The 13,687-nt window shown below is 33.1% G+C and overlaps 1 protein-coding gene across 3 annotated transcripts in view; it reads right to left on the bottom strand.

Moving 5' to 3' along the window:
• veli (L27 and PDZ_signaling domain-containing protein veli) overlaps window positions 1–12,373 on the bottom strand; it is a 40,881-nt gene extending 28,508 nt beyond the window's left edge. Inside the window, exons 1-2 of one of the 3 annotated variants that reach the window (XM_076472637.1) lie at window positions 12,352–12,373; window positions 6,956–7,036 (exon numbers count right to left, since the gene is read on the bottom strand). In XM_076472637.1, coding sequence (XP_076328752.1) covers window positions 6,956–6,992 — 37 coding nt within the window. In that variant the 5' untranslated portion in view covers window positions 6,993–7,036; window positions 12,352–12,373. The remainder of the gene's footprint in view (window positions 1–6,955; window positions 7,037–12,351) is intronic. The other 2 variants (XM_076472638.1, XM_076472639.1) reach the window with 2 other exon arrangements.
• Window positions 12,374–13,687: the final 1,314 nt, after the last annotated feature.

The following is a 13,687-nucleotide window of genomic DNA, read 5'->3' as shown; positions in this document are numbered from 1 at the left end:
TAGAGTGTATGTTTTGGTGGTTAACATTTTCCTCAACTAAAAATGTATTTCCAAAAATAATTATCTCTGCTGACACTGACACTACAGCTAGAATCCCACAGTGAAAAGGTGGAGGAGCTGGTGCAGGCATGATCCATGCAGAATGCATCTGCATAAAATAGAAATGTACCAAAGGAAAAAAAATGGTACAAGAGTGGGGGAACCAACTACAGCTAGAACAGGTATGCTATTCACCTGGAACTTAATTCCTCCATCAAAGGTGGAAGAGAATGTGAGTAACCATCAGTATAGATCAGCCCTAACCAGAAAGCTGAAGTTCAACAGCTTGGGGTTGGAATTAAGGGATTGTGGTATCTAATATCCCACATTGGTGGATAGGGCTATTGGACCTCAATGTCATATATACACTTTGATTGGTTTTAAACCTGTAACCCTAGAGTAATGGATTTTACGTCACCAGAATCACGACGAAAAAGTATGCAACACTTAAGTGCACAAACTTTCTCTTTCACTTGAAAAAGTACAAGAACAAAAACCCAAGCACAGAATGATGGAATCATGCATGGTGTACTCAACCAAAGAAACAGATTGTATCTGATCTGGAATTATGAACATTTATCTTCACTCTCCAGCCAAGCAGACAAGAAGTATTCCACTTGCCCTAGGAATTATAGAAAGAATGTGGAACTTATGCTCAACCAAAGACTTGTGATGGAAATATTTTGTGTTTGGAATTATGAGAAAATAGTAAACCACATTCTATGACCAATATAATAAACCAAAACTTACCCAAAAGAAGAACCATTCGCACCCTAATCAGATAGCATCATACTAAATGAGTAGGCTCCTGCAGAAGCTGGTGTCACTCCTACTGATATCTGGGAAAAAAATATTCAGGGATTTCTAGTGAGAGGACCTCCAACTTTGCCCCCTTCTCCAAAAGTGTAAAAACACACTCAAATACCCTGAAAAAAAAAAGGACCTCCATTCATGACCACAGCAACCAGAAACTCGGGGTGGTAAGGACTCTATAGCTCCACTAGTAGAGACAGATGGGATAAAATGCATTGAGGAACCCTGAAGAACAGTGCTCTGGTAACTATGCAATAGGTGAACAAAGTTCCCTACATTTTTAAAAGCCAATCTATAATGACTGATTAAACTTGAAGGTTAGCATGGACAGGTAGGATTCCCTTTAACTTTATTCATGATTGTCCATGTAGACACCTAGATGTTCTTATGGAACCCCTTAGTTCAACAGAGCCTGTTGCAATCTGTATTAATTATAGTGAAAGTGGTTGCTAGTGCAAAATTGAGAAGAAAAAGCATGCCTGCCTGGACATTACTCACCACAGAGTGCAACCCCAAAAAAGTACATGGCTGAAGAAAATACTCATCTCTGGTCAAAGTGTAACAGATGTGGTCAAAATAGCTATAGAAGAAAATAGTGCCAGATCATGTAAGTAATGAGGTAGGAAAATATTAGATGTTGTCCACACAATGTCTTCCAGAGGGTAATTCAACTGGATGGCTAACGACATTAAGATATGATGAATCTGGTGAGATGTGACAATCAAAAAGATTCCTCTCCTGTAATGATAATTCATTATAGGCCATACAAATCAATTCACAAAACCAACTTGTGAGGGGAATTGGAGATAAGTCACAGGAAATAGAATGATCCCAATGAATGAATAATCAATTCCTAATACCTCTAAATGAGTCAGTTAGAGCCACATAATGCTTGAAGGCTCTTACAGAAAATAACAAGCAACTGGGATCAGAGTAGTCATAGAGTTGACAAATGGATTGGTGAAAACTAATTTCCTGGCTACCGTGGTTTTTGGAAGAAAACATTTATCGGGGTAAAGCAGAACAAGTGTGAAATGAGAGTCCTATGAGCATGAATTGCAAACAACTCTGATTGACACTTCGACCAGCCAACAACAACAAAAAAAAAATACAATTTAAGGAAGAGGTGAAACAAAAAACATGACTCTAAAGTCTCAAAAGGAAGATGAGCCAACATATGCAAAACAACAATAAAATCCCAATTTGTTAACCCCTTCAGCCTATGCATCCTTTATTGTGCACAATAAAGTTTTAGTGTCTTACATTAAAAATGTTACAAAACTACTTTCTATTTATATTTTATCAATTAGAATAGCATAAAATCTTAGCTAATAATCAATATTTTAATATTATATACAAGGTCTTAATTCTACCAGGTAATATTTTAAAAAATCCTGATTTCCCCTACCATGACACACACACAAACATTTTCTCTTAGCACGTCATCATCCCTATTTTATCCACCACCCTATGAAAAGGTATGAAATTAGAAGTAAATTACTATCCATAAAATCATAATTGCTCAGATAAACCACATTTATTATAGTCTTCAGCTTTGTTTGTTCACAGAGCTGTCAAATAGAAAATCAGACTCTTTCTGCCACACCCTCTCTTTCATAATTCATTAATAGTTCACTCTTATGTTTAATTATATATTACTTATAACCAACAAAAACTCAAGGTTTTCATCTGTGAAATGACATGTTGTGTAAAATTATCTTCTGAATTGTTTAATGTCAATTTCACTCAGAGTACGAACACTGTTCCCATGAGAAAGTTAACTAGCTTGGATGAATTTGTAACAACTCTTGTTGCATAGTTAGAAAGCCAGAAAATATTTGAGAGGTAAGGGAATCTGTCTACTTTTTGCATGTTGTAAGTCTATATTGTTTGGAACATTATTTAATCAGATGAAAATTATTAATTGCAATATTGTAAATAGTATAAAAAAATATGGGTCAACTCTCTTCAGCAACATAGAGCATGAAAAAAATGGTTGTTTTTCATGTTTATTCTCTTACAAATAAGATTTTAAAGATAAGGATATTTTCAGATCAGTTAAAAATATATAATAATAATATCATAAAAATGTTTCACAAGGAATGCACAAGAGCTGCTTGTACTAGTTATAGTAGTTCGTAGTTAATGTAATTTAATAGCATAACATGAGCTGTATTGTGTCCCAAATAATTTAAAAATTATAATGGCACAAAATGTAGTTAGTCATGGTTTAAAGGCCAATAAACTTTAATTATAAATAGGGGTATACTGTCATGAACTTAGAGCTACTTAGAACAAATTAATGTTGTTTCATATTACAATATGCGGTCATTCTAGAAAGAAGAAGAAGGTAATTTAGATTTTTTTTAGTAGTTACGTGATCAGTCAAATTAACTGATCCTGTTTTGAGTTAGGGTAGCAAAATTACAGATAAACTTCCAAGTTTTAGTGAAAAAAAACACCATTTGAAATATATTTAGGAGGTCTTAGGTATTACACAAAAGAAGTTTGTGATTTTTGAGATAAGGAAAAGTATTTTTAATTATAACACAAAAATTACTTTGCATGAAGACTATTCAAAACAAATGCTCAGTATAGTCATGAACAAATCGTTATTTTATTTTATTAAAAATCTTCACTAAAACATATGATTTTTGTATGTTAAAGACTTATTAACTGAAATACTGCCTAATAGTTTAAATAAGTACAAAGAGATCAAGTGGCTGGTCATGTAGACTAAACCCATGTTGAGAGAGTTAATTGAAAAGGTCATTTGGGCCAAAGAATCTGAAAGAATTTTAGTATACCTGATAGAATTGGAGATTCAAAAACCCTCTGATATGTATAATACCTAAAATTAATGGAAAGGATGCCTTATATAAAGCCAATGTAGACAAAGCAAGCTCATTCTCAAATATCCATGTCAGAAAATGGGATGTGATAGATATTTTTGGATGAAGAGGGTTTAACTGAAAACTTAGACCACTGAAAAAAAATTCCATTAATAAACAATCGCAGTTGGCCAATGAAGAGATTAATTTCAATCAGTGAAACCTTAGAAGTTAAACCCTTATTTCAGGTAAAGGACCACATAACTCCTGATCATGAAGATTGAGTTTTTGAACATTTGGATGAAGAATGTCTGATCAAGGTTGTCTCAACACAAACATTCAATGTGAAAAAAGTATAGATGGACATTCCTGCAGATAATAAAGGAGCTGAAACCAAGTTTGAGCTGGCTAATAAGGTGCAACCAAAAGACCTTGACAGTCAGAATCCAGTGCAATAGATGAATTGGGGATGAGGCATACAGGTGTAAAACTGTCCAATCCTTACTGAATGCATCTACTGTCAATGCTTGAGGATGATGTACTGGAAACAAAAACAACTGCAGTTGAGAATTCCAACAAGTAGCAAAGGCATTGAACGTGTGAAACCCAAACTAAGAGCAAATCCACTGAAAAATGTTATGATGTAGCATCTGTTCTGTTGTAAGAATACAGTTTAGTGGAAACATGTGAACTGCAATTAAATTCATCACTCCTGGAACATATCATGCTGAAAGACTGATATGATAGGAAGGAGCCCATTAAAAAATATCCATAAGAAAACAAAAGTCTCAAGAATGTGTGCCTCCTTGAAAAGAAATTTAAGATACAGCCATGGAAATGTCAGAACGTATCAGGACAATTTTTACCTTCAAAAGAGACAGGCTTCAAACCACTGCCTGATGTACTGCAAAAAGTTTGAGAATGGTGATATAGAGGGTAAACTTGTCTTCTGTCCAATTACCCTGTAACTCTTGACCTTGAGGATAAGCTCCCCACCCCTGAAAAGATGCATCTATGAACAGATGGATCTTGGGTCTAAGTACCAAAATAGGTACCCAACTAGTAGTGTTGCTCCTGAGTAATGAGACAAGATGATCCATAGGATCAGAATGCATGATCCACTGGTCATGCAGTGACAACTGAAAGGTCCTCATATGGGCTCATCTCAAAGGAATGAAAGGGTCAAGGGAGGCTCACATCCCCAAAAGAGAGAGAACCATCTGCACAGTAAGAGAAAGAGACACAAGTAAAAGCCTGACAGCTCATTACATGGTTTGAAGCCTGTGAGGGATTAGTTGAGCACAGCTTAAGTGAGTATTGAAAGACATGCTCAAATGGATGAGATATTACATCAGTGATAAAAGAGATTTCTCCAATTTGATAAGGAAGCCTGATTTTATGGCTTCTGAAAGGAGAATCTTAGAGCATTAATTTATGGGATGAAGTCAGAGGAGCCAGTCATCCATGTAATGTGTGTACAGGCCCATTCAAATTCACAACATAAATAGTAAATAGGCACAACAGTCCTGTTGATAAAAATCCATGCCAAATGCTTTGTTGAGATAAAGTGCTTACATCACCACGATGAGGTGCTCATATACAGTACCAAAGTAGGGGGTGCAAGTTGGTGGAGAAATTTGCAAATTAGAATTTGCTTGAGGCATTTGAGAGGGGTATAAAAGACTGAATGCAAGCATTCTCAATGCTCAGATGGGCAAAGATTGAAAACCATGGAGAACGAGAAACAGCTAAAGCATCAGCAAATGTTATGTTTTGGAAAATAACTAGCTCTAATTTCAACAATACCAGTCAAGATACATAACTCATACACTATAGCAAAATACATAAAAACTAAAAAATACTAGCAGATATATATCAAACCACTCCAACAGCATAAAATCATATGCCATAGTCTGTCTAGTGTCCATAATAAAACCAAATTGAGTAGATAGTAGATGATAAAGAAAAATACTAAGAATAAACAAGAATAGTAAACACACAGCTATATCCCTGAATATCAAGAATCTCTCTGAAAACATACACAGAAAATGGAAACAGCATAAGTTCAGAAGAGTATTCAGAAGTCCTCTCATAATAACAGTTACTACACACCAAACTACATAAAGGCCAACTGTAAAATAAAAATACCATTTACAGTATCTCCTGTAAAAATGACTCCACTAAGTTATAAAAAGAGAAACAGCAACAATAGATATAGAATTCCTTCATGTCAAAAAAGAACATAGAATAAAATGGAATAATTGTAATACAGTGGAATATGAGTAATAGATGAGAAAATAGAAAATTAAAGAATCCTACTGTACATCCAATTACTGGTATAACTCTTACACACAGAAGTCAACAAGTAGGTAATCCAAATATCCCAATAGGGATGGAGATACAGATAAATGGCTATCACACCTGCCTTTCTGACAAAAACCATGATCAAATCCTGATTCCAGTTACCACATAAATTAATAGTATCTTTGGTCTTTCCTAAATACTGTAGCAAATAATTAAGCTGTAATAAAAATATAAACAAATTAGTGTTCAGTAAGAGAAAACAGTAACTAATTACTAATAATTAAGTAAGATTACCATACAGGTAATTGCCCATGGAAACAATTGATCCATAACTTCTATAGCTTACTGTAAATAACTTTTTATATATTCTCAAAAAGAACTTTATGATTTGAATACATTACTAGTTTTCTAAATGTGATTTTTAAATTGCACTACAATGCTTGGGTAAACTACTACTGCTCATCAATTACAATTTATATACTAACAAAGTCTCTTGACTATATAACAGCAATACAAAACAGAGCAAAACAGAAAAACACACACTTTTCACATTTTTATCTTGAATGTGTACCATTAAGGTAAATATTCTTTTTTTTAAACAGTCTACTACTACTTTAACATTCTATCTTGAAATTAATAATTGAAAATGAGTACAAATAAAACCAGAATTTCAAACCAGAAGCTCAGAATTTGGCTATATTAATATAGGAGATTGTCAGAAAACTTGTGTGTTGCAAGCCCTTTATCTACAATTGGGTTGTTGGTTAAATATAAAAAAAATAATAATAATAAAAATGTTTGTTTGTTTTTTTATAACTTAATGACAATAACAGTAATAGCCATTCTGTAAATAAAAGATTAAAAGCTATGCAAAACAGTCTTTCTGTTCTATGCAAATACATTTGTTTAAAAGTGTTCTAAAAGGGCTAAAAATGATAGAAAAATTTAATTACAGAAGAAAAACCTACCTTGCCCAAGTGTTAGCGGTTCTGCATCAGAGGCCATTTTACTTTATAGTTTCCTCCTTTACTTCAATTCTGTATCAAGTACTGCAACCAGTAAAAATGATCTCATATAAGACCAACCAAATAATCATTTTCTCCACTGCACAATTAAAGGAACAAAATCTTAAACAGCAGTTAGTTACCTCTAAATTTATATGAAGAGTAGAAACTTCTTTAAATCCTTAAATTCTTTGATCCACAAATTTTTATTGAGGTTACATGGTTTCGTGGTCATTTTTCGGAGACTAACTTGTTTCTAACTTTTTGCATATAAATGTCCAAGAATATATACTCTTTTATGGATATCCAAACCACTTTTATCTAATTTTTTTTTTAATATTTAAATTCAGGTAGCAAATCCATGATTTAAAATTTACATAATTTTGGTACATAACACCCCATCCTGTACATGTTTTTAACAAATAAAAAGTAGATAAAGAAAACTAGATGGTTGCTACTTGACCTGATATTATCACTGACAGCTTCTTCATTGCTATACTTAGAATTTTGTAATAAAACCTTTATTCATACTGAACAATGAACTCACATATAAAAAGATTTGTTAGTATATATATTATTAACAAGAAACTCACAGACATTTCAGTACAACTAAACTTGCTCTCTCACATAATGTTACTGTTTTTCTTATGTTGTATTAATCAGTACCCTGTGGAGATGTGAAGTAAATATAATGACACACCATAAAAATAGGTTGAAAAAACAAATTCACATGTTTTCACTACTGAGTACAAAATATAATTTTATAACTTATTCTTTGCACATTCTGTAACTTTTAAACAAATTCTATCATTCAAGCTACCAATTTGTTTGTTTTCTTAATTTGGACATACAGGCTATTTAATGGTTCCAAAAATAGGCAATATTAGCCGTGGAATGTCTAAGGTATTTCATCCACATTTATGTATGATCAACTTTCAAACTGGAAAATTTTGAAAAAATAGGGAAGCCATTGGCAATTACTGCAACTGTATTCCTCCTTTCAATTGCATTTGGTGCTCATAAGGAAACAATTCCTACCTGAATCATTCCATGCCAACTCACTCAGAAAAAAGAACTTTTCCCAGTTCATGTTATAGATTTTTCTTGAAAAACTTCATGTAAGAACTTCATTTTGATTTATTCAGCCATGCAGTAAAGCTTTTGTACTTTGCATAGCTGAATAAATCAAAATGAAGTTTTTGCTTACATTTTTTCAAGGAAATCTATGACATGAACTAGGAAGCCCTAAATGAGTTGGCATGGAATGACCCCCCTTTAAGTTTCTTTTAAAATCACTGCCAACCCTATATATTACATTCTAAGCTGTATTTAAACACTACATTTTCCAATAAAAAAATGAAAATTTATAGCATCTATTTCTGTTTTTTTTACTAAGTTATATACCTTAAACACAAATATGCATGTTGCATATGGATTAGAAATACTGTGTTGGATAGTATTTTCACAACTGATAATGACAGAAAAGTTGAACTCCTTACCTTAGATATGTTAATATTTTTTTCTTTAAAATCATGATGAGATGATAAAGAGGGTGTTTAAGCCCACATTAAAGTACTTCAACACCCTGACATACTTATTTTTTTGAGGTCCCTTGAATAGTGTACAAGCAAGTTTGAAGTTAATTATAATTAATACATATGAGGTTAATTACAGAATACAAGCTAATTACTTGAAGTAAATTAGAATATCATGAATCTAAATTTTAAGAATGATATATTAAAATTAAACAATTACAACAACAATTATTTATTTATACAATATGGCAAGTAAGAATGAATTAGGTACATGAAAACAACGTAGTTATTTATACTATATTATGAAAACGTACCAAAACATTACCCAAAAATAATTTTTTCCTTGTTTTGGTGGAAGCAAAATCTAATTACTCTTCATAATCTATTTACAAGTATAATCTCATCTCTATTGTGAAGAAGGAATGGACATTTAAGCATTCATTTAATATTGAAGCACGCAATTAATTTTTCTTTATCCATTTTAGAAAAACATCTCTGGACTGCAATATGTCGCAAGTAGGCACAAGTATATTCTTAATGCCACAGCAACATTAAGAAAAACAGATTCAAGTTTGTTTTTTCTGATTACTTTGATGGATTCTTAGATGAATGGTATTTCACAATAAAAACATTTTGAAAACTGTACCATTTCATTGTGGTAAGAAGTGTCTAGCTCGGCAGAGCATATATCTCCCAATCTTTCAGTAGCAGAAAACTTTCAGTCTCATTTAAATTTTTCAAACAAGACAGAAAACCAAACTGTATAAGTCATTGGTCATATTGCATTTGGATTAATAAATTCAGTCTTGAACTCTTTATCTTAAAAAGAACATTGAACTGTTAGGTTCAAAGGAACACTGCTAGGATGAAAAGACTGTCAAATGACAATAGGTTAAAATTTCCAAGCTTATTTTCTCTTCAAAAAAGAAGTAGAGAGTATCTGATTCAGGTGATTAATATTGTTACAAGAATTAAAAATCCTGATACTTAATATTTTCTTCATATTTAGTAAAAAAGTGAGAGTCATCTTCAGCAAAGACAGTCCTCTATTTTTCTAACAGGGTGGTTGGGTTTTGGAACCAATTACCTTCAAATGTGGTATATACAGTTAATTTAATGAAGTTCAAAAAAATGCAGTGGCTAGACACCCAGCAATAATCTTTCATATACTAAAAACCAGGCAGTCCACAAATTTCAATAGTGATGAGTTACAATCACCTCTCATAAAATTTAAAGAATCAGTAAATTAAGAGACTGATTTAAATCCATGCTCAATGAAACAATTTAAATAAAATTTTTACACTATAAAAATAAATACTGATTGCCATTCTTGTTTGGTATCAACCAGTGCATGCTACAAGCTGCCAGGAGCAATCTTCAAAATACATGGCAGTACGTATCATGATATTGACAATCTTCCAATATGTTAATTTATATTGTAATCAATCAAATCCTAAGTTACATGAGGAATACACTCCTGAAAACCACTTATGTAAATTGATATCATGTAACTCAAGGCAATACATCCATGGAAAATAGGGGAATAAAGACCTGGGACCAAGATTTGATAACCTTACTTCATACTGAAAGGATATTTAAACACAAAATAATCTTAAAACCTTTATTCAAAAGTTGCAACATGATGAAAGTACAAGAAAAAGACTTTTATAAAGGTATGGTTAAAGGAGGAGAGTTAAGATAAGTCAAATGCATCCAGATAAAAGGTGAGGGATGAAAAAAGGGTGGATTAACAGAAGGATTGATGAAGTTTAGTAATTATTTAAAAGTAATATTTTGTTCAAACCAAAATGAGACTTTATGTTAAGTAAGAAAATAAGATGATGTTCAAAGCTTTCTTGTTTTAATTTATTGAATGGAACATTTCTTGTGACCAAAACTAACGTATAGACATTTTGTTTTTGTTTCTCATTTTTCAAGCATAATTCCATTGTAACACAATCTACATTTTCTGACCAAGAGTATTTGACTGACATATGGAATTAATAAACAAAAACAGTTTTCAGTTAAACATTTAAGTTTATTCTTTATTTTCCTTTATCGAAGTTCTTCTTCTAGCATCTTGCAGAACAACACTCATTTAACACTCCAAATCAACAATTGCTCTCCTGCATAAATATAAAGCAGGATATCATGAAAACTGAAAATGTTGTCACATCATACAACACGTCAGTAAAATTCAAATCTATGTAAATGAGGGTCCTACTGTACATAAAATTGTTTTTCAAATTGTCATAAGTATTATTATAAGTAGTACTAATTACTACAAGTGTTTCATTATTACTAACACATCATTACTATTATTATTGTTGTTGTTGTAGTGCATCAATAATAAAATTTTTGGATTGCCAACTATTTAGTATTTGAAAGGTCATTGCATTTACCAAGTATCCAGCCAGGTGTTAAAGAAAAGCTTGATAAAAAAACTGGCTTTAAGATCTTTAGTGTTTAATTTGATTTAATGGATGGGCAGCCTGGTTGGACCAAAATTCCTCTGGTTTTTCTTCAATGTTTTGTTAGTTTGCCTAAACGTTTCTTTAGTTATCAAACCAAGAAAATACCTAAACAACCTCTATGCTGCTGATTCGATTTAATTCTCACCTTTTTATCACATATGAAGAACTTTATACCCATTATCTTTCAACCATGCTCCATGCTGATACATATAGCCATACCAATCTATCTAGGCTACCAGCAAAACTGCCATGACAACAGCCCAAATATGGTTATAGGATTACTTCATATTACCATCACAATCATTATCTTGAAAAAAAGAAATTATAAGAGGGAACCTGAATGAACTGTTCAAGATTATCAAAGGAGTACACAGTATCAATGCAAGAACTTTCTCTCATTTTTATATATAACAATAAGAATGATGAAACATAAATATAAATTTTGGCAACATGAGACTCACTATGAGAGGTTTCGTTTTTACTTTCTTACTTAGTTTTAACTCTAACTCTAACAGTAACATTAATATTAAAAACAGTCATTGGGGGACAGATTCCCATTAGATGTATTTCTTTGTTTTTTTTAATTTCGCATAAAGCTACACAAAAGCTATCTGTACTAGCCATCTCTAATTTAGCAGTATAAGACTAGAGGGAAGGCAGCTAGCTAGTCATCATCACCACCCACTGCCAACTCTTGGACTACTCTTTTACCAGGGAATAGTGAGATTGACCATCACATTATAATGCTCCCATGGTTGAAAGGGCAAACATGTTTGGTGTGACAAGGATTCGAACCTGGCAGATGTGTTTAATAAAGTTCATTTCAAGGCTTAAAAATATATTGAAATGACAGACAATTACTCATACAAAAGTGTGGTGCGTGTTTTGTCATAGCAAAGCCACATCGGGCTATCTGCGAGCCCACCAAGGGGAATCTAACTCCCGATGTTAGCGTTGTAACTCCGTAGACTTACTGCTGTACCAACTGGGGGCCTCATCCAAAAGAGGGGTGAATGGGCCAATGGCTAACAGAAAAGCCTATTTGGTATGACTCGCGTTAACTTCTGTATTAAATAAGAAGCTTGGTTAAACTATCATTTCTGCTTACTAAGCCTTGGCTTTAGTTAAGTCAGTTTACTGACTCTGACTTACTCAGTTAAAAGTCTTCAGCCTAAATTGCACTTTCAAAATAATCTCTTGAAAATTAAAATATACACATATATCATTGCGACTCTATTCAATTTTACATAAAACAGAGAAAATAAACTTCCAGAAAATAGTTTAAGTATCTTAAACACATGAAATACAATAAAACCAATAAATGAAAAACACTTTATCATCATTCACTTACATACAACCCTTCAAGAAGTCAATAATAGATGGCGTTCGACATAAAGATAAATCACACACATACAAAAAAAAAATATTACAAGTTATAATTATGCTAAAAGTTGAAAAATATAAATATACACACATTTTCTTAATATATAAGGAATAATTTTTAACTTACACTAGAGACGAAAACTACTGTTTTTCATCTATTAACTACTGCCAGTAAGGCCTTTACAACTGAAAAGTTACGTGACTACTATAAGTATGACACTTGTAACAGATTCATTTCACACGAACCGAAGTTAAGGATAAACAACAAAACGGCCAAGTGGTTAAGGCACTCAACTCGTAATATGAAGGTCGCGGGTTCGAATCTCTGTCACATCAAACATGCCCGCCCTGTCAGCTGTAGGGGCTTTATAATGTGACGGTTACTCCTATTATTCGTTGGTAAAAAAGTAGCCCAAGAGTCGGCGGTGGGTGGCGATTGACTAGCTGGCTTCCCACTGGTCTTACACCACTAGATTAGGGACGGCTAGCACAGATAGCCCTCAAGTAGCTTTGAGTGAGATCAAAAACAAATAAACAAGAAAACGACGGCACCAATGACGAATATTTGACGCATATATGTGCCCCCCAGCAGTAGCGGACTTTAGGTTGCGTGGGCCCAGAGGCTAATACTTTCTGTGAGTTCCACATCTCATGTAATTTTATATACAATAAAATTATTAACGAGTCCCTTCCATTATGATCATGGGCCCTACCTAAATACACCACAGCCCCCCAGTGGCACAGCGGTATGTTTCCAGACTTACAACGCGAGGAACCTGATTTCGATACCCATGATAGACAGAACATTGATAGCTCATTTTTCAGCCTTGTCCTTAGCTATAAATAATCAGACAATTGTGTGTATAGTAACAAATATGCCAAATATACTCGCCATTTCAGCCGTGGGGGCGTCATAAAGTAACAGTCAATCCCACTATATGCTGATAAAAGAGTTGGCGCTGAGTGATGATGACAAGCTGCATTCTTTCTTGTCTTACAGTGTTAAATTAGGGACGGCTAACGCAAAACGCCCTCGTGTAGGATAAAAAAATAAAACAAACAAACAAATTGGGAAGGCGATTCATGCTTTATAATCCCGTATGGAAAATATTTGCATAGTAGTGTTTTCAGGTTATATGTTTGTTTTGTGCGTTTTCTTAAGGTTATGGTTAAACTGTGAACTTTTTTGTGGTGAAGTATGTCGCAGAAATCAATTCTACAGTTTTTTAAAAAGAAAACTAGACTACAGGTATTGGTACTGATGGTGAGCCTCTGAAAAGAGTATGTAGGTTCTTTGATGAGCT

Source organism: Tachypleus tridentatus, chromosome 12 (assembly GCF_004210375.1).
Source record: "Tachypleus tridentatus isolate NWPU-2018 chromosome 12, ASM421037v1, whole genome shotgun sequence".
In the NCBI taxonomy this organism is placed as follows: Eukaryota; Metazoa; Arthropoda; class Merostomata; order Xiphosura; family Limulidae; genus Tachypleus; species Tachypleus tridentatus.
Note: the sequence above shows the minus strand (reverse complement) of the source record. Positions and strands in the feature narration are given on the sequence as shown.